A 22,083-nucleotide genomic window follows, 5' to 3' on the forward strand; every position below is an offset into this window, starting at 1 on the left:
TTGAAACGGTGCCGTTGGTGTCACAGTAGCCTAACTTACGCACAAAGCATGGAGTCACCAACTGACTGCTGGTTTATTTTTTCTTTCCTGTATTTTTCCCGTATAGTTTTCTAATAAGCCAGTTTAAATTGATATGTTACCATGATGATTTATGTTTTATTGGAATAAAGACAGGCATGGGCCTAACCACCATCTCAGAAGTGAGGGGGACAAATTTTTCAGAGCAATTTATCATTCTCTTACATTTAATTGCACCGTCCTTAGTGGCTAAAGAACCACATAATCCTTAACAGCCACAGTGCAATACCAGGGGACCAACTAGGCTAGTTCTTTAAACTATAAAGTATAAAACTTTAAACTATAAAATCTAAAGTTTTAGTGGCCAAACTCTAGTTGAGTTGACAACAATGTCCCTTGAACATCTACTGGACGAGTAGCCAAAGGTGCCAAACACTGAACATGAAATGATCAGTACTGCCTGGTTTCTCCCTGCAATAGATATCTTATTTTCAGGAAGTTATAATCTCTCCTTACCTGTAAAGACCCAACATCCTTGTCCCTGCTGCTGGCCTCTGATCCATCTCCTCCCTGACTCTGCTCTTTCTGTTATGGCAATAAACATAAAAAAATGTGGTAAGAAAAATTCTGAAATAGCATTAGGAAGAGTAAAAATTGCAGTAGAAGTTAACCTTAAAATCACTTTAACCCATAGATACATATTTTTTTCTCAGCCACTTATATATTTTTTTTCACCTCTGCAGACCCTGCATGGTCAACATTACTGCTGGTCGCCGCCTCTGGTCCATCTCCTGCCTGACTCTGCTCTTTGTTAAGGAAATAATCATTAAAATATCTGAAAATCAAAATTCTGAGATAGAATTAGAAAGAGAAGGAGTAAAAAATAGTTGTAAATTGATACCATATTCATTTTTCTCCTCCCTGACTATCCTCTTTTGGGACCAAAAGACTTAAATACATGGAGAGCAATTGTGAGCACATCTTCTGCCCAGAAACGAAAGAGGACTGGGTTTATTCCAAGAATAAACTAATTAGCAAGTAATGTAACAGAGGCAACCACATTTGAATTATTGTTAACTAGCTTAACATATTGATATATTGCCACGTTTTACCTTGTCATCATTTAGCTAACAAGTCTAACATTGTTTGCATCCAACAAGGTCACACAACTTACACGGTTTGTTTGGAAAAAACTGTGTAAAGTTTTTTGCTTCTTGCTGGCTCTGGCTGGTTTGCTAAACATTACTCCAGACGCACGTTCAGCACTGCTCAGCACAGCTCAGCACAGCAGCACGTCTCCTGTGGAACACCTGCGTTAGCATGCGCTCATGGTGCATTCAAAGACGACTCGGGAAAACACGGTACTGGATGCTAATAACGGGTTTAGCTGTTGTAACGGCTGAAAAAAGTGCGGGGGGACAGAGGGGACAGATGTGGAAAGTGTGGGGGACATGTCCCACGCGTACCCCGCGTTCGTTACGCCCATGAAGACAGGGACAAAATGCGAATCACACACTTATTGTGGTGTGGCCCCCTCTCGTGGATGTGGCTATAAACAACGGCATAGAGTGTTTATGCCAGCGGCCGGCCCTGTCCCCATTATTCCAGAGATAATATCTATGTGGACAGAAATTGTGCTTGTAAGCCATTTTCCACGACAACTAAACCTGTTTGTGATAATTGGATAGTTTTAGGGGTATCCTGTTTATAGACCCATTTACTGTTGGTAAATAAAGAGGGCTGCGCGCGCACCCTGGAGCCAGAAGTGTGGCGGCTCGCAGTGGCTTGTCAAGCCATGCGGGTGCATTATCAGTAAAAGATTGTGAAAAATACTTTGAAAAACTCACTTTAACAAATGGCAAGAGGCTCCCACATCCCTGTACACTTACCAAATAGGACTATGACGTTAGTAAGTGGCCCAATATTCAGTGGCCTGATATTTATTTATATTTAGTTGACAAACCTAGCATGTACACTAGAGAGAAGCTGCGAGCATACAAATCTATAGAGGCCTATGATTATGCAATTTATACAAGGACACTGACTCAGAGTTTTGTGTTTTGATGTCTGAAATCCTACCCAGCCAAAGGCAAGGGCAGAAGACTACGATGTATGAGGGATGGGTGATCATCAACAAAGTAGAGAACTACATACACACAGCAAACTGTACCTGTATGGCGGCGACTCCAGCCACATTATTGTTTATGTCCCCCTGTCACAACAGTTGACAGGGCTTTCATTAGTGGCTCTAATCGTGTGGGAACCGACAACTTGTCAGTATATTTTGCACTGATTTCGCTTTATTTGCCACAACAGAGCACACACATGCATTGTTGATGGTATCCTCCGTCCAATCCACTCGCTTGATAGCCTGGAGCCACAGCCACCTTCAGTTGCTCAGTTTAACGGCCGAGAGTAGGGTTGCCAACTGTCCCGTATTAGCCGGGACATCCCGTAAATTGGGCTAAATTGATTTGTGTCATACGGGATCTCAAATGTCCCGTGTTTGTGGGCGCCACCATTACTGTGGTGTAACAGTGCGTCTACTCCTAAATGCTGCCTGCTGAGACAGCGGCAGATATGCTAGTAATCAAAACGTTACAGAACCACAAGAGTACCGTCAAATATATAGGTCTAGAGCTCACGCTACACTCTGGCAGTTGACCACACTCCAGAATTCAGTCAATAACAACTACCGGGCATAATTAACAGCAACAAAACAGAAACACGAACACTGATCCAGCATCATGTCTCACAAAAACAAGGCTGGAGCCACATATTTTAGTTTACCAGAGTTTAAGACGATAACAAACCAAACCTCAGCCTGAGCTGACCGTGCTGTTTCTACAGCCCGTCTGTGAACACAGATCACACACAAACACAACTCCAAAATGACTGGAAAAGTCATAATTCCATCTATTTGCTTGCAAGTTGGATAGAATAGATCATTCCGCATGACAATCTGCCTCATATCTGTCTATGGTTTCATTTCACACATTAAGTAACCAAGCCTGAGTAAACTCCCAGTTAGCCCATAGCCTTTAAACTCTGATTAGCAGCTCACAGCCACATATCCTCCAAACAAAATACCAACACAAACTCTGCATTTTAAATTAACTGTGTCACTCACCCATTGACGATCTTATGCTCTTCATAAGCCAATGAATTTAGCTGCAGCCGCTGTTCATCTTAAACTTAAACATCCAGCCGTGAAAAATGGCTCCTCCGGTCCAGTAATAGTTAGGTTTTGTCCTCTGGTCCAGTAATAGTTAAGTGTTGTCCTCCGTTTGTTGGTAGTTTTGTGCTGTCCCTTTGTTTTTTATCCCTCCATCAGCTTTACATCTTCACCGCTGCTAGCCTGGATAGCCTTTAGAATGCTAACCGGCTCCACCGTGCTTATCTCATGAATATTCAATTAGCCATGTACTGCTTATGCAGATCAATAACTTTAGCACTGAACAGGAAGGAGTATCACTACCTGATAGTTACGATAGAGAGTTGAGAGGATGCTTTTTAGTGGCACTGTGCACCTGTCCCTTATTTAGTTGTGAGAAAGTTGGCAACCCTAGCCGAGAGCCCCTTGGTATGCGGTAGAACTTAAGTCCTTCTTGAGTATTTCGGTTCATACAACCAAAAACACAACAACCTAACATTATGATGCCGATAGTTCAGTGTTAGCTTTTAGTTTTGCTACTTCATGTGATGCGAACAATGCCAGGTAAATGATATGAAGCAGTACTTCCGGCTCCATGATGCGCACGCAGCTTGTTGATGACGTAGGCTCTGAAGGGGTCTATTTGATAGCTGCAAACCAACAAAAAAGGGAGTCCTCCAATTTGATTGAATACGCTCACGAGCCATCTAGTGTTTGTATACATAGATATATACAAACACTAGATGTCTCAAGACGGAGTCGGTGGCGTCGTCACTTGGCGGCCATCTTAGGACAGGGGACTGCTGTGGCGCACTGTACCGTAGTCAATGGTAAGGTGGATGATTTCCTCACTTTAACACTCATAACTCGCTCAATTCTTGATTGATTTACAAACGGTTTAGTTTATTACAAACCTTATTAACGTGGCTATGATTCAGGCTCAATTCCGAAATCGCAGCTTTTCGTTTTGAAAAATGCAGCATAGTTGTGTGTCTTTTCTGCCTGGCTACTCACATTGAAGATGGTGTTACTCACTATCTGATTTTCAATTATTAGGTTTTCCTGAGACCAACGTTTTTTGAAAACCGAATCTTTAGGCGAAATTACATTCTTTGTGGTTGTGGTTGTATTTATTTGCTTGTTAAGAGACTTTGATTGAGACCTTAGACTTATTGTTTGTATACATCTATGCCTGGATTAGTTAGCCTGCAGCCGAAATGCATTGTGGGTAATATAGGCACCGGTTTCATGAAAAGAAAAGACAACATCTCTGTTTGTTGTGCATTGATTTTGGTTGAGCTTTGTTTTTATCTGTGCATTAGAAAGCTGATAGTAATAAAGAAGTGCAATGCTAAATAATAAAATTACATTTACATCCATTTATGCTGAAAAAAGATGATATCTGTGTTCATTTTTTATTTTTTGCAGTGGCAGCCTGAAGTTTAGAGAAGTGGAAGGTCCTCGCTATAATCCTCAAACCAGCAGGATAAAATTGTGAAGATTACAATATAAGTATAAACCATAAATTAAGAATAGTAAGACACTAAATAACCTTTGACTAAAAAGACAGCTAGCAGACAATTTTCATGCCTGAGATTTAGAAATAAATAAATTCAAAAGCTTAACATGATACTGTGCAGCTAGTTAGAGCTATTGGTCATCAACCTTTCATCTTGTTTTTTTAAGAAGGCGAGATTAACTTAGAAATTGCCCACTCCATTGTTGTAACTTCAGTTGGTTATGGGACACTGCAAAAATCCTGGAAAATGATTTATTGAAAAGAGTGGGAACCTTGTTATTATTTTTCTTTCTTTATTTTTTTTGTTCAAATCTCATTATTTTTTCATTTTAGCATTACTTTTTTGTTATTTGTTCATCATCATTTATTTATTATGTCTATTTGAATATTGTAAATATTAAAGAATGACAGTATATGTGTGTATCTATTTCTTCATTACCTATCTACTTAATATAATTTTTATATGAATTCAATGGTTTTAATTATTCTTATGTAAGCAGTAAAACAAGTACATCTCTGACGTTTATAACAAACCAAGCTGTTGTAAAATCGATTGAAAATTGAGCAATCTACAGTGATTTTAAAATCCATGCTCCATTGACTTTAATGTTATGAGTGATCGAGCAGCCCTGTCCCAAGATGGCCGCCATGTGGCGACGTTGCTGCCCGTAGGCTGACAGCGCTCATGAGACATCTAGTGTTTATATATATATATATATATATATATATATATATATATATATATATATATATATATATATATATGCGCTCTTGCTCACTATCTCCCGCTCTCCTTCTCAAAAATAACCGGAAGTTTTGACCGGAAGTATCCACGCACACCCTTCAGTTCGAACGCCATTGTTGTACAAGGAGCGGTGTGGAGGGAAACAGTGTCTCGGTGCTGCAGAGGCTGACTTCATTTCAGGTGGAAAATGTCCCGATTTAGAAGAGCGGATAAGATGGACTCTCTGGCGGGCTTCAGGACGGAGAACACAGAAACGACTGTACCTTATAGTCTGTTGAAGGCAGCGAGGAAAAGCGGGCAGCTGAACCTATGTGGCCGAGGGCTAACTGAGGGTAACGTTCTCATCTTACTAGCTCACAGCAGCAGCTTGCATTGTGTCTGTACAGGGACTATTCTCCTCCCATACAAAACGAAAGGTCTAACGCTTGGTTAGTGCCATTCAAAAGGAATTTTGTCATGTAGCGTTTAAAAAGTATTTCTATATGGAAGTTGAAGATCACATATGACGAAAAGCCATTTGCATCGTGTTTTGTGGTTATAAACAGCCAGTACTTAACTAACCAGTAGTTATTTCGTTCAAACTCTTTATAATCCTGCCCTCTCATTGCCACTGCTTCCAGATGAGCCATTTCTAGAGCTGTCTCTGTTAACCATAGACTGTTTGAGAAAGATAAACGTAGCAACCAGTGTTCAAGATTAATTGGTGTTCCGATCAACTGGTGATATTCAGTGAGCGAGGCAGCTGTTACAACGGCAATACATAGCATAGGTGACTGTACCGATGCCTGTTCAAAACACACAGACGTCAATAAACTGTTCCGAAATGTTCTTGTTGTCAGCTTTAACAGCTATGTTAAACAGCTTTTAACATTGTCGTTATTGCTCTGTTTGGACTCACGGCTGTTCAGTCTACCAATAAAATACTCGGTTTAATGAGGACTTCCACCTAACGGAGTGGAAATATCGCTTCGCTGCGGAGTGTGACGATCTACACCAGATTAACTGGTGACAGTCTGTGTCCTCAGTCCGACGGTCAGACAGAAACAGGAAGAGAAGTTCTAATACCGTTTTCAAAGCTTACTGCGATAAACCAATTTGACCTGAGTTGTTCTACTTTTAAGCAGATTTTAAGTAAAACAGTGACATCATAGGGAGACGCCAGCGTGTCGTCATTTGCTATGGTCACGTGGTACAAGACTGCTACTGGTTGGCAAGAACCATAGATATATACAAACGCTAGGGCTGAATCCCAAACCGCCCCCTACACACTCCCCCTCCACTACCGAGTGTCACTCCAAAAGAAGTCACACTCGCAGCTGTGGAGGGCACCTGAGAGGGTATAAATACGATCGTCGGGAATGGGACGCCCTGACGCCTCACCGGAAAATGGAAGACGTCATCGCCATGGTAACACAAAGACGCCTGTCATGGCTGTAGCGCTGTGGCAGGTTGCAACTAACAAGGATCGCTGCTGCTTCCAGAAGACGAAAGCATCCCACTTTTTTTCACTCACATTTTTTCCAATTCTATTATCTGGCATTTCAAATCCAACAAATGAATGAATGAATAAATGAATTCTGTCAGTTGTGTTCAAATTTTAAGGTGTCAGGGGGTGCACAATTAAATCAAACGTCAGCAGAGAAGAAGATGTGTTTCTTTTGATTTATCTTTTTACATCACTCTTTTTGTGATGTTCTGTCAGTGTGAAAAAGGCGTGGGAGAAATAATGGACGCATGTGGAACTCACATCTATATGTTTGTTTCCTCCTCCATTTCGACGTTGCACTTCCTGAAAAAGTTGTCCAGAGTGAGCATCGATGCAGACTCGCTATTTAAGGGCTGAACAGTCCACTCTCCCTCCGCACTACGCGGTTTGGGACGGCCCTTAATATGAAGGACCCTCCGCGAGAACGCGCAAACGGAGGAGTAGTGTGTAGGGATAGTGTGTAGGGGGCGGTTTGGGATTCAGCCTAGATGTCTCGAGACGGAGTCGGCGGCGGCGTCACTTGGCGGCCATCTTAGGACAGGGGACTGCTCTGACGCACTGTACTGTAGTCAATGTTAAGGTGGATGATTTCCTCACTTTAACACTCATAACTCGCTCAATTCTTGATTGATTTACAAACGGTTTAGTTTATTACAAACCTTATTAACGTGGCTATGATTCAGGCTCAATTCCGAAATCGCAGCTTTTCGTTTTGAAAAATGCGGCATAGTTGTGTGTCTTTTCTGCCTGGCTACTCACATTGAAGATGGTGTTACTCACAATCTGATTTTCAATTATTAGGTTTTCCTGAGACCAACGTTTTTTGAGAACCTAATCTTCAGGCGAAATTACATTCTTTGTGGTTGTGGTTGTATTTATTTGCTTGTTAAGAGACTTTGATTGAGACCTTAGACTTATTGTTTGTATACATCTATGCCTGGATTAGTTAGCCTGCAGCCGAAATGCATTGTGGGTAATGTAGGCACCGGTTTCATGAAAAGAAAAGACATCATCTCTTTTTGTTGTGCATTGATTTTGGTTGAGCTTTGTTTTTATCTGTGCATTAGAAAGCTGATAGTAATAAAAAAAGTGCAATGTTAAATATTAAAATTACATTTACATCCATTTATGCTGAAAAAAGCTGATATCTGTGTTCATTATTATATGAATTCAATGGTTTTAATTATTCTTATGTAAGCAGTAAAACAAGTACATCTCTGACGTTTATAACAAACCAAGCTGTTGTAAAATCGGTTGAAAATTGAGCAATCTACAGTGATTTTAAAATCCATGCTCCATTGACTTTAATGTTATGAGTGATCGAGCAGCCCTGTCCCAAGATGGCCGCCATGTGGCGACGTTGCTCCCCATAGGCTGACAGCGCTCATGAGCCATCTAGTGTTTGTATATATCTATGGGCAAGAACTGGCAGTAACATAACGGCTTGCTACGAGAACGGTATCGGGTTTGAAACAAATACGTGAAGTTATCGCTTTTCATGAATGAAATTGCACATGTATTTACCACAATGGTAATAGCATGTGTAGTTGTTGGTTGTATGAAGCGTTTTGAGAAGGGATCAAGCTTGGAATTTCACCGAATACCGATTTCAGGAGAGAGAAGACGGCGGTGGCTTCAGCCATCAACAGGAAAAATTGTACCCCAGTAAGCAGCAGAGATCGTGTTTGTGGCTCCCACTTTTCTTCAGGTAAACTATTCAACAGTTTAGCATGTTTAGTATGTCCAACTTTGAGCTTATTTACCAAAAGATATTGATTTAGTGTCGCATCCTTCGCGTGAAGCGATCTCTACACTTTCGGTTTGGTTCACTGTTATCATGTGTTACCGATCGCTTTTTAGGTGATGAAAGTATACTAAAGTCGATTGAAGCATATTCAATAACATCTCCTTAAGCCAGCAGCCTCCTATTTGTAACCATATTTGTTTCTGTATGCGTCTAGCGATCGTTTTTTAGAATTGTCCTATTTTCCATCACCAATGCTGTGGGTCTGTTACTGTTACATAGAAGCCATACTGCAGACAAAAAATACAGCAACTTCTTGACGTTTCTTTGACATCTTGTTGAAGATTAACAGAAGATATATTATTTTTAATTCGTAATTATATATTTTTGGGTGGGTGAACTGCCCAGCGGTGTCAATCAAGTAAAAATAAATGTAGGTGAAGGAAATGTCCGGCCACAATGAAGGATCGTCAACCCACCCAGTCTTCAAATTGTAGGGATCTGGCAAGGTTTTACTGTTTCCCTGATATCTCAGCTTACTCACGTATCTTTGTCAGGCCTCAGGTGATAAGGATTGAGCATAATCGGACAATTTCACAGAAGGATAGTTCGCATCAGCCATTGTTCCTCTGGTTCCTTTCGCCAACCAGCGCGGTAATCACGTGACTTCGTGACGTCACTGTTTGTAACACTGGCATCTCCCTATCAGACCATATTCTAATCAGAGATTTCACATTCCAGCCTTCAGAACGTCGATATGCTTCATCTAATTTTTCCCCCGTTATTCAGGATTTATTTATTTTACTGGGACATGGCAAGTTAATCAACATTGTATTCTATAGAATCAATAGATTGTAAATTAAATGCACTGACTGTACAGAACACAAAATTAAAGTTTTTTTTTAATTTCTAAAGACGTAGAACAATAATAGAGACGATTATATTTATTCTACAAAACCTTAACGAGCCCACCCTTGAACTATATAGCTAGCTGCTGTTTCAAACAAGATCTCACAACTCAAGACAGGAAACAATAAAATAAGAATGAATAAAAACAGACCAAATAAGATCATCTTGCTGAATTGTTCCATGCTAGGTTCCATCTGCAGATTCCTTCTCAGACTAAAAACTGCCTCTTCACTGAACACCTTTACACTTATATATACTTATGACTACCAATAGCTGTGAATATATGTTATTTTTTCCTTTTTATTAGCCTTATTTGACAGTGTGATATACTGAAAGGAATTGGTGTCTTTTCTCATTGACATGTCAGTTTAGAGTAGTATGACACAACAAAGTTCTGCTGCTGGTTTGAACATGAATGTCCTGTGTATTTTGCTAAATTGCTGCATTTCAAATCCAATACGTTAAATACTGATGGACTGTTTTAGTAAAATTTTGACGTTTGTTTTATTTAAATAAGACAGTGTAGCTACAATGTGATCTAAACCTGCCAATACTGTATCAATATATTAATGTTATACTGCAACACTTCGGCATTCTGTTATCACTCGGCTGGGTGAGCGTCTTGTTAAATAACGTGTACACCATATGCTGGTCTCCTGTCTGCTGCTTTAACAGGTTTTAACAGTAAACAGAGATCGCAGCTCCATTGATTCCACAGTCTATGTTCCATCCGCTGTGACGAAGTTTTTCTTTCATGTAGCCTGAGAGCGCATGACTTTTAAACTGAGAACGCCTCTTATTTCCAGTTATTTTGTCAAGACCGAAATGTATAGAACACCAGAAATCTCATTTTGTAGATGAAGTTGTCCCATTGTTTATTTCCTAGTCAGTAGGTAAGGGGTCCTGAAAAGCCACGCCTATGAAACATCTGTCTCAGAAACCCTGAGTTATCGGAACACCAGTTAAAGGGGAACTTTGTTTTTTTCAACCTGGGGTCTGTTTTCATATGTCATTTCATACATGTGAGTGATGGAGAAATGAATGTTCGACGTAGCTCCAGTATTTAGTCAGGCAGGCAGCTTCACAGCTCAGCTAGCGAAAAGTATGGGGCAACTACACCCCCCCCCCCCCCCCCCCCTCCCCGGCGTTAAGTCCGCCCTAACGTGCTTTTTTTCCCCCACACTGACCAGCTCGGATAGTCTCAACGAGTCCACAACATACTAGAGATGAGAAGTGAACGAAAACCTCCACATTACTTGGCGATCGCTATTTGTTGTGGTCTGTATCCAAATCTCGGGACGCTAGAAAACAAATCTCGTTCCGAAATCGCGTGATAGCTCTCTCCAAAACACCGGTGGGGGAAACAGCTGTTTGCCTCAGGTGAAGAGAGACGAGTGGAGCGATTTCGTGTCGGATTACAGAACAGTTAGTTTTTTCTAAACCTGGTAAAACTAATGGGTCGTCAGTGTGCATTTCCGAGTTGTGGCAACAGAATGGTGCGCTACACTTCGTGCAGCTTTCACAGACTACAGTACTCGGCGAAGGAAATGCTAAAGTTGTGGCTAAACATTTTACAAATGGACCCTAAAACTCCAGTTGATGCACTTCGACGTAAAATCTTCGGTAATCCGTTCACTTCTCATCTCTAGTATGTTGTGGGACACTCGTTGAGACTACCCGAGCTGGTCAGTGTGGGGAAAAAAAGCACGTTAGGGCGGACTTTGATGCGGGGGGGCCAGTTGCCCCATACTTTTCGCTAGAGCTGAGCTGCGAAGCTGCCTGCCTGGCTAAATACTGGAGCTATGTCGAAAATCATTTCTCCATCACTCACATGTATGAAATGACATATGAAAACAGACCCCAGGTTGAAAAAAAACCGAAGTTCCCCTTTAATCTTGAACACCGGCCCTGAAAAATTGAGCCATCCTGTCAAAATCCAGCAATACGTCTATGTCCGACAGGGGCTGTCTCCACAAAGCTCTGGCTCCAAATAGAACCCAACTTTACTCAGCAAAAACTAAATCATGAAAGACAGTTTTTCTCCTGTTCATTATTCTTTTTTCTTTCTTTTTTTTAGATTTTAATTTTCATGGCCAAATGCAGAGATCAGGTGGCCAATCTGAAAATAATTCCATATTGAAATTTTTATAAAGCATCAAAGTTTTAGTGACATGAAGGTGCGATGCTACTTAATTGACAGTCTGGTCTGGAGGGATTGACAGGTAGTCTGGGGGGGATCAGACAGCTGTATAGTCCACGAGTGTCTCCAAAGAAAGAGAGCTGCTCACGTTTATTCACAGAACAGCAGTATTAACTTAATGATTTAGGTTTAACTGTAAGTGATCCCTACATGGAGAAAGGGCCAACTGCAGCTGTGAACTATTATGAACTGTTTTGGTAACCCTAACCCTCAAACAGATGAACTGTCACACTGAGTCTCAGTTTATCAGCTGCAGTTTAATATTATGTCCCATCTCTGCCATCCTCAGGTTGAAACCCAGAACTTTCAGTTTCACTGTTTAAGAAGTCACGAATAAACTGGGCTGTTAATTATTCTTTGAATGCTTTGACCAGCTGCTATATGTTTAGTTTTAGTCTGTTATTGCATTTTTTTTTTAAATTTTTATTTTTAACATTTTTGAACTGAACATGTATGGGAGGATTACCTTTACAAAAATATGGTTACCACACACTTGCATATTATTTCCACACCTTTACATATTATTACTTTACTGAAAGTCCGACCTTATGGGCTTCACATACTCAGTCCACTTTGACCAGATAGTATACAGTAGAACCTGCCCCTTTGAGTCCTGAGGGCAAAAGAAAGCTTTTCCATGGTATAGATTTCTTGAATTGTGCTAATCCAGTCTTCAGTTGTCGGCGGGTCCAGTTTTAACCATTTCCTTGTTACAGCTTTCTTACTTGCTGCCAATAGTATCCAGAGCAACATTTCTTCCTTCTTTCTCCAATCTATTACATTCACATTGCCCAAATACACATTTCCAAAGTTACAGGGTATTTTACTCCCAAAAACTTGATTAATATGCTCACATACCTGTGTCCAATAAAGTGTTATCACCGGACAATCCCAAAAAATATGGAAATGATTAGCCCCTGAGGACCCACAGGATCTCCAACAGAGATCACCATAACCCTGTCTCTTCTGAATAGGTATAGTAAAAAACCTGGTAAGGTTCTTCCAAAAAACTCTCTCCACGTGTTGGAACCCGCAGTGACCCATTGCAGTCTACATAAGTTCGTCCAACTTTCACTTGAAATTTCCATGTTTCCTTCCTTTACCCATCTTCTCTTAATGTAGTCCGTATTGGCATGTTTACCTTGTTGAATGGCTTTATATACTTTACATATTATTTTCTTTTGAGGAAATGTTGTAATTAATGTTAGAAAAGTCTGCAAGAACCCCAAGTTACCTTCATCCCATGATGTTTTTATATTTTGATCAAAAATAGTGTCTTACCTGTAAGTATCTATAGAAATCATCCTGGCCTAATCCAAATTTGTTTTCTAGGAATTCAAAACTTATAAAGGCCCCCTTGTGGACAAAAGAATAATAGCGAGTTAGTCCCTTTGAGACCCAACTTTTAAATCTTTTGTCAAGCGCATTTGGCTTGAAGTCAGAGTCGTACGCACACCACCTGAGGATTCGGGACAGATTTTCCAAGTTACAAATTTGCATAACTCTATTTCACGAATTCAAGAGAGATTCATACATAGGGTCATTCGTAAAGCTGGCATTAGTTTGCAGTTTTTTGTCAGCTAACAATGCCATAATTGGTATGTCCTTTATAACAGTCCCTTCAAAATCTTTCCATCCTGCCAAATAAGTGGGTGAACACAATCCGATTAAAGGTCTAATTTGTGCAGCGTAGTAATATTCCCGAAGGCAGGGAAGGCCTATTCCCCCTTTCTCTTTTGTTAATTGCATTGTCTGATATTTTATCCTTGCTCTTTTATTTTCCCAAATATATTTTGCCAGTTGTCTGTCCCACTCATCAAAATGTTTTTGGACTATCTGAATTAGGAGGCATTGAAAGAGGTAAAGGAAACGAGGGAGGATATTCATTCCAATTGATTCTACCCGAGAATGTAGACCCAAAAAAGTGACATCATTCCATCTTTGGAAATCTGATCTTATTTTTGAAATTAGAGGCCCGTAATTGGCCTGAAACATTTCACATGGATCTTTTGTCAGTACAATTCCCAAATATTTAATACTATTGGCATCCCATTTCCATTTGTATGCACTTTTAATTTTTGTAGGTGGATTGCAATTAAACTTTAAAACCTTAGTTTTGCTGATATTGATTTTATAGCCTGAAAAAGAGCCATATTCATCCAATATTTTCATTAATTTGGGAAGCGACTGGGTGGGGTCCGTCAGAAATATTAATATGTCATCCGCGAATAGAGCCAATCTTTGCTCCTCTGATTTTAAAGTAACACCCTTAATTTCTGTACTCTGCCTCAACCATTGAGCTAGGGGCTCGATAAATAAAGAAAAAAAGTAAAGCTGATGCTCCACAGCCTTGGCGGGTTCCTCTTTCTAAAGAAATTGGTTTGGATAGGTCCCCGTTTATTTTAATCCTCGCAATGGGTTTGCTGTACAGTGCGGAGAATGTCCGTATTATGTCCGAGTGAAAGCCAAATACGGCCAATACTTAATATAAGAATTCCCATCGTACTGAATCGAACGCCTTTGTGCGTCTAAACCTATTAAAAGAGTTTTCAAATTATGTTGCCTGACATGTTTCATGATCAAAAGCACCTTTCTAATATTGTCCTGCGCCTGTCTTTGTCTAATAAAACCTGTCTGGTCTTTATTGATAAGTTCAGGTAAAATGACCTCTAAACGTTTACACAATATGGAAAGTAAATAATTTGTAGTTGATATTGAGTACACTCACCGGTCGATAGTTTCCACAGTCAAGTTTATCCTTATTCTCTTTGGGAATTATAAAGATAGTAGCCTCTCTCCAGGAGGGAGGGATAGTTTTAGTTTCAAGCACACAGTTAAAAGTTTTCACTAACGTTGGTACCAACTTATCCTGCGTAATCTTGTACCATTCAGAATTAAATCTGTCTGCACCTGAGGCCTTTCCATTTTTTAATCTCTTAATTGCTTATACAATTTCTTCCTTAGTTATTTTGGATGTTAGTTTCTTGTTCTGATCATTTGAGACTTTAGGTAAGTTTAATGAAGATAAGAAGGTATCAATTTCATTTGTACTGCTTAATTGTTGTTGAGTATATAATTTTTGCTAGTACTCTTCGAAAAACTATTTTTCCTGGTTTAGTTTCAATTTGGTTTGTTTCGGGATGTTTAATCTTAAAAATTGTTCTCTCTGCTTGCTGTTTCCTTAATCTGTATGACAATAGTTTTAATGCTTAGTTTCCCACCAGTATCGTAATATTGTTGTTTGGTGAAAAGCAACTTTTTTTGAATATCCTTTCATCTATCGCTTTCTTTACTGCAAGCATTTCTAATTTTACTGACTCTTGTGAAGAAACAGAGTGTTCTTTTTGTAATTTTTTAAGTTTATTCTCAAGATCTAATAATTTTTGTCTTCTGCGCTTCTTTATCGTAGAAGAAATTGCAATAATTTTCCCCCGGCACACTGCCTTTAGAGCATCCCATAATATAACTGAAGAAACCTCCTGATTATCATTGTATTCTAGATAGGACTCAATTTCAAACTGTAATTTATTCTTAATTTCTTTGTCATTCAGTATACCAGCATTTAATTTCCAAAGAGTAGATTTGACTTTACCATTAAGATCAAGGGACAGATATACAGGACTGTGGTCTGAGAGCGTACATGTACCAATGTGACAATTTACCAGGTGAAACGCATCATTTTTAAACATCAAGAACAAGTCTATTCTGGAGTAAACATTATGTGCCCCCGGGTAATGAGTGTATTCACGACTTGTCTGATTATTTTCCCTCCATATGTCTACAATTCCTACATCTTTCATAAAATTGTTAATTTTCTTATAAATCTTTTTATTGTCAGGTTTACCGTTTGAGCTGTCAACTTTTGGGTTTAATCGAATGTTAAAATCCCCCCCACATGGTTTCAAATACCTGTTTGTAGAAGGACCAGTTGCTACACACGTGGACAAAATTGTTGGTACCCCTCAGTTAAAGAAGGAAAAACCCACAATTCTCACTGAAATCACTTGAAACTCACAAAAGTAACAATAAATAAAAATTTATTGAAAATTAAATAATCAAAAACAGCCATTACTTTTGAATTGTTGATTAACATAATTATTTAAAAAAACAAACTAATGAAACAGGCCTGGACAAAAATGATGGTACCTCTATAAAAGATTGAAAACTATTTGACCAGAGTGACATGATTAACTCAGGTGTGTCATTTAATTGACATCACAGGTGTTTCCAAACTCATAATCAGTCAGTCTGCCTATTTAAAGGGAGACAAGTAGTCACCCTGCTGTTTGGTGAAAAGGTGTGTACCACACTGAACATGGACAACAGAAAGCGAAGGAGAGAATTGTCCCAGGACATCCGAAAAAAAATTATAGACAAACATCTTAAAGGTAAAGGCTATAAGACCATCTCTAAACAGCTTGAAGTTCCTGTGACAACAGTGGCTCATATTATTCAGAAGTTCAAGACCCACGGGACAGTAGCCAACCTCCCTGGACGTGGCCGCAAGAGGAAAATTGATGACAAATTGAAGAGACGGATCGTTCGGATTGTATCCAAAGAGCCCAGAGCAACCTCCAAAGAAATTAAAGGTGAACTCCAAGGCCAAGGTACATCAGTGTCAGATCGCACCATTCGTCGTTGTTTGAGCCAAAGTGGACTTCATGGGAGACGACCAAGGAGGACACCACTGCTGAAAAAAACTCATAAAAAAGCGAGACCGGAATTTGCAAAAATGCATGTTGACAAGCCACAAAGCTTCTGGGAGAATGTCCTTTGGACAGATGAGACCAAACTGGAGCTTTTTGGTAAGGCACATCAACTCTATGTTCATAGACTCAAAAACCAAGCATACGAAGAAAAGAACACTGTCCCTACGGTGAAACATGGAGGAGGCTCAGTAATGTTTTGGGGCTGCTTTGCTGCATCTGGCACAGGGTGTCTTGAAAGTGTGCAAGGTACGATGAAATCTGAAGACTATCGAGGCATTCTGGAGAGAAATGTGCTGCCTAGTGTCAGAAAGCTTGGTCTCAGTCGCAGGTCATGGGTCTTCCAACAGGACAACGATCCAAAACACACAGCCAAAAACACCCAAGAATGGCTGAGAGAAAAGCGTTGGACTATTCTAAAGTGGCCTTCTATGAGCCCAGATCTGAATCCCATTGAACATATGTGGAAGGAGCTGAAACATGCCATTTGGAGAAGACACCCATCAAACCTGAGACAACTGGAGCTGTTTGCTCATGAGGAGTGGGCCAAAATACCTGTTGACAGCTGCAGAACGCTCATTGACAAATACAGAAATCGTTTAATTGCAGTGATTGCCTCAAAAGGTTGTGCAACAAAATATTAAGTTATGGGTACCATCATTTTTGTCCAGCCCTATTTCATTAGTTTGTTTTTTTCAATAATTATGTTAATCAACAATTCAAAAGTGATGGCTGATTTTGATTATTTAATTTTCAATAAATTTTTATTTATTGTTACTTTTGTGAGTTTCAAGTGATTTCAGTGAGAATTGTGGGTTTTTCCTTCTTTAACTGAGGGGTACCAACAATTTTGTCCACGTGTGTACCTGATGGAATGTAAACATTGAACAAGCTCACTAAAGTTCCATCAATTTTACTTATTATCATAATGTATCTTCCTTCTTTATCTTTGAGTTCAGATATAAATGCAAAATTCACCGCACTGCACAGCAGAATTGCCACTCCTCTAGGTTTTCCAGAACTGTGCGAGGAGAAATATACTTTTGTGTACCCCATTCTGTTCAATTTAGCGTGTTCAGTGTCACTTAAGTGGGATTCTTGTATGAAAGCTATTTGGATTTTGTCCCTTTTCAGCTGTGTGAACATTTTTGACCTCTTAATTGGGTTGAGTATGTCATTTATGTTAATTGACATCAACTTTAAAGGTCTGTTAGACATGTAAATTTAATAATGGTAACGAACACCAACAATAATACTGGTTCTCCTCCCTACTCTGCACGGAACAGCAGAGTGTAAGAACAAACAAAAACAAAAACACACATTCAGTGAAAATACAGAAAAAAATCCAATAGTCTAAAATAACTAAATGTGACTTCCTACATAGGGGTCTAGGTATTCGATCCTGACAAGCCCAAGAGGGCGCTCTAAGGCAAAACCCCTTCATCTTGGCTCAGAGAAGGGGGGTCCTTGTTGGTCCACAGTATCCTGAAAGCTCTGTCAACTGAACCCATTTATTATCAAGTCATTCAACTCACCCCACTGCTCCTCTGTCAATAAAACCAGCAATTCTTGGAGGATTCCTATTTAGTGCCTCAATCCTGTTTAGTCCGCTGTTGCACCTGGAATGGTTCTCCGGAATGCATGAAGCTTATCCTTGTAGCTGGTGTCCCGTGAGGAGTCGTGTTGTGTTGCTCTGGTCCCGCCCCGATTCATTCGAGTCCATGAAAGTTGTTTTATCCGTTCCATTATTGATGTCGGTGTTGGTGCTGGCTTTGTTGTAATCTCGTAGCCTTTTTTCACAAGGTCATCTGTTGCCTCCGCTGCTGATTTGTATATTTTAGTGCCATCATCATGCCTCACCTGTAGCCGGGCAAGGAATAATGTTTGGAACTTCACTTGGTTTTGTTTCAGAATCTTCCGAATCTCGGCATATTCCTTTCGTCTGGCAATGATGGATGGCGGGTAGTCATGGTCGAGATTAACATGGTTGTCTTTCCACTCGAATCCCTTTGATTCCCAAGCTTTGTGTAGCAGCATCTCTTTTACTCTAAAGCTCAAAAAGTTGACCACGATGGAGCGAGGAGGTGCCCCAGGTGATGGTTTAGGACCTAGTGAACGATGCACCCTTTGTATTTGCAAATCATCCCCGTCCTCAGGTAGCTGGAGACCCTCACAAAGAAGTTTGTCGACAAAAGAGAGCATATTAGCAGAGCCCTTTTCAGCCTCCTCAGGCACTCCATAAATCCTCAAATTTTCATGTCTATTATGGCTCTCTGTTTCCCTAAGTTTAGCATCTAGCCTCACATATAGCTTTAGCATCTCTGTGGCTGCTTCTTCCGATGCTTGCATCCGGTCTTCAACATTTTCGATCCGACTTTCGGCCTCGTCTAGCCTTTTAGTGAGACCAGACAAGTCATTACTCAGGTCTTCAAATTTCTGCCTGTTTTCCTGGCAAAATTGTCTTAGTTCTTGCAGAATTTCAACATTCGCCATTTTTGTTAAGCTACTATGCTAGTAGATGCTAGCAAACCTTAATTGTCGGGGATAAAACTTTGTTCCGGTACGTCTCCAAAACAGAAATGTTGGCAGTAGTGTCTTAACCCGTTTTTACGATTCCTTTTATGCTATATCCTCACTTAAAAAATGGGGCATTTGGCAATATTTCACGGGTTCTGTCGGGAGCCTTCTACTGTGTGACCGTCATGGCTGGTGGCCCGGGAGGAAGTCTGTTATTGCATTATTATGTTTTATACATCACTTGGTGTATTGACTAGTTTCATATGAATAAGAAACATTGTGTACCCTGGTGCTCTCCAGCAATATGGGTCTTCTGGGTCACTTATCCATTAGTGAGGAACACTAATGGATAAGTGACCTATGTGTACAAGGGGCTAAATGACAGAATGCTGTCATTCTAACAGATTGAATAATCCACCAGTGTTGCATGTCTGGAAGGGGCTAAAGTGTGTTGGACTCGTATTAGTGACTCTCCATTTAAGAGCTAGACTTAGCTGGTGGTGTCTCATGTAATGCAATATTGTCAGCTGGTTTTGTGTAAAGGTAGTCACTTTGTGAGTTGTAGTCTCAAGTGATCAAAAAGGGAACCTCAGTTCCATCTGTTTCTGTCTTGAATTTTATGGCTCGAATCATATAGTTTAGATAACTCACAAAATTCTTAAACATGATTCACTAGCCCTTTCCACAACAGATCAACATGTGCAATGTACACCAACCAGCCGCAATATTGAAATCACCTACCTAATATTATGTAGCTCACCCCCAAACAATTATGACTTATCAGGACATGGATATAGGACATCTGAAGATGTCCTATATCCATATCTGCTGTCAACGTCTGTCACCAAGACGTTGACAGTAGACTCTTTGGGCCCTATGGGTTATAGGGGTGGGACCTCAGTGGGGTGTGTTGTCCTGGTGGATGAGCCTTGTGTTGTTAATTGAAGGAATATTTGCTTGACAAAGGAATTATTGGGAGAAATACTGGATAATTGGAGTTACCATATCCCCCAATAATCCTAAATACTGACACCATGCAATCCCCTTGAGGTGTAGGTACAAATTTTCATCAAAGAGAAAGAAGTTAATTTGTGGATTGCGACAAGTTCTTTTGCAAGGTTTAGGTATATTTCTGCGATACAAGAAAAATTCAGCTGCCTCCAATCCCAAATCATGCGGAACTCTTCTGCAGTGCAAAACCATTGCCAGATGTACCTCCTTTGAGGGAACTGGAATGATTTTTTTTCCCTTGAAGATTTGTTTTCTAAGTTACATTGCATCTTTTATGCAAGAATCAAAGTTGATTTCAAAAATTGTTTGATGTTATTGTTTGTTTGACCTTTATTGTCCCCTTTTTTTTTAACCCATTTGTGTGTGTGTGCGTGCGTGCGTGCCTGCCTGCCTGCCTGCCTGCCTGTCTGCATTATGGTTATTGTTGGGATATGTGCAGTCCCTCAGAAGGTGTATCGTCTCAATATTGACACACCAGAGGAGGCCCAGCATAATGTGTCCTTCGGAGCATCAGATCGCTGGTGGGAACAGACTGACCTCACAAAACTGCTGCTTTCATCCAATCAGCTTACAGACTTGTCAGAAGACATCAGACTACTGTCTGGACTCATAACACTCGATGTAAGTAATGTTGAGCATGTAGTTTGTTACATTTCACATTTCCTTTATTTTGTTTCAATTACAACTATAGTGTAATTGTTACAAAGATAATGTTTTGACTGTATTGAAAAGGAAAATTCAGAAATACACTATATTGCCAAAAATATTCGCTCACCCATCCAAATAATCAGAATCTGGTGTTCCAATCACTTCCATGGCCACAGGTGTATAAAATCAAGCTCCTAGGCATGCAGACTACTTTTACAAACACTTGTGAAAGAATGGGTCGCTGTCAGGAGCTCAGTGAATTCCAGCCTGGAACTGTGATAGGATGCCACCTGTGCAACAAATCCAGTCGTGACTCATGTCATTTCCTCACTCCTAACCTTACTTCACAGTAAGAAAGTGCTATGTACGAATTGGCAAACCAACTGAGTAAACCAGATTAAACAGAGTACTTTTAATTACATCTAGATATGGATGAAAATAGACAACGGGATCTTTTAATTTACCACATTTTTTTTGTTGCTTTAATTAGGTGCTAAACGATGATGCAATTTTTTTTGGCAGCTCCATGACAACCACTTGAGCAATTTACCCAGTGCTTTAGGAGAACTGCAGGAACTGCAGCAACTGCGACTCAGGTAGAGACACACATCGCATTTTCCTTGCCATTATACATATTTTTGCTTTACACGTAAGTTAAATAGATGAAAGAAAAATTTTGTTGAGAATTCCGTGATGCTTAGGGAGAAAAAAAAGTTTTTATCAAAAGCCAGACGTGTTTGATTCAAAGAACCCACTGTTGCCATTTGCTCAGTAGACTGAAAACACGATGTGTGTGAGAGAAGACTATCACTTCTGTAAAACCTATTTTGTATTTGTTCCATGTGGCCAGCCATAATCAACTGTTGTCACTGCCAGTGGAAATATGTACTCTGAAGAACCTTTGTAGCCTCACATTGCAGCACAATCTCCTGGAGAGCCTGCCGGAGGAACTTGGACAACTAGAGAAACTGACAGAGCTGGTAACTAACACATAATTTATGCAGTGTACGGTGTTAGACAACTGAATACACTACTGTGCAGTAGGGCTGGACCCGAATATCCGAATATTCGTTCGCCGGTATCCGAATATTAATTTTGGTATCCCCCAGCCAGCCCTACTGTGCAGTATCATTGCAATGTCAAGTGCTGCTAAATTGTGTCACTTAAAATAATTATATTGCTAGTTAGACAGTGATGACAGATCACTGCTGCAACAGTGAAGAGAGACACAAATAGTCAATAACTTCACTCTTATACACTGTAGTGTCAGCAAATTTAGTGCAGCCAGCAACTGAATCCTGCTGGTCATACTACAACTCTTGGTTTGATATAAAACATTTTTTTTCAGAACTTTAAGGAATTTGTATAGTAAAAAATTCAATAATTTAACTCTTATGCACTGTAGTGTCACCAAATATACTGCAGC

General features: G+C 40.0%; 1 protein-coding gene across 3 annotated transcripts in view; it reads left to right on the forward strand.

Moving 5' to 3' along the window:
- The first annotated feature begins 5,518 nt into the window (after positions 1 to 5,518).
- lrrc40 (leucine rich repeat containing 40) overlaps positions 5,519 to 22,083 on the forward strand; it is a 58,931-nt gene continuing 42,366 nt past the window's right edge. Inside the window, exons 1-4 of one of the 3 annotated variants that reach the window (XM_051947298.1) lie at positions 5,519 to 5,768; positions 20,449 to 20,630; positions 21,180 to 21,253; positions 21,508 to 21,637. In XM_051947298.1, coding sequence (XP_051803258.1) covers positions 5,624 to 5,768; positions 20,449 to 20,630; positions 21,180 to 21,253; positions 21,508 to 21,637 — 531 coding nt within the window. In that variant the 5' untranslated portion in view covers positions 5,519 to 5,623. Of the gene's footprint in view, positions 5,769 to 20,448; positions 20,631 to 21,179; positions 21,254 to 21,507; positions 21,638 to 22,083 lie in introns of those variants that run through there. The other 2 variants (XM_051947297.1, XM_051947299.1) reach the window with 2 other exon arrangements.

This window comes from Acanthochromis polyacanthus, chromosome 4 (assembly GCF_021347895.1).
Source record: "Acanthochromis polyacanthus isolate Apoly-LR-REF ecotype Palm Island chromosome 4, KAUST_Apoly_ChrSc, whole genome shotgun sequence".
Classification (NCBI taxonomy): Eukaryota; Metazoa; Chordata; class Actinopteri; family Pomacentridae; genus Acanthochromis; species Acanthochromis polyacanthus.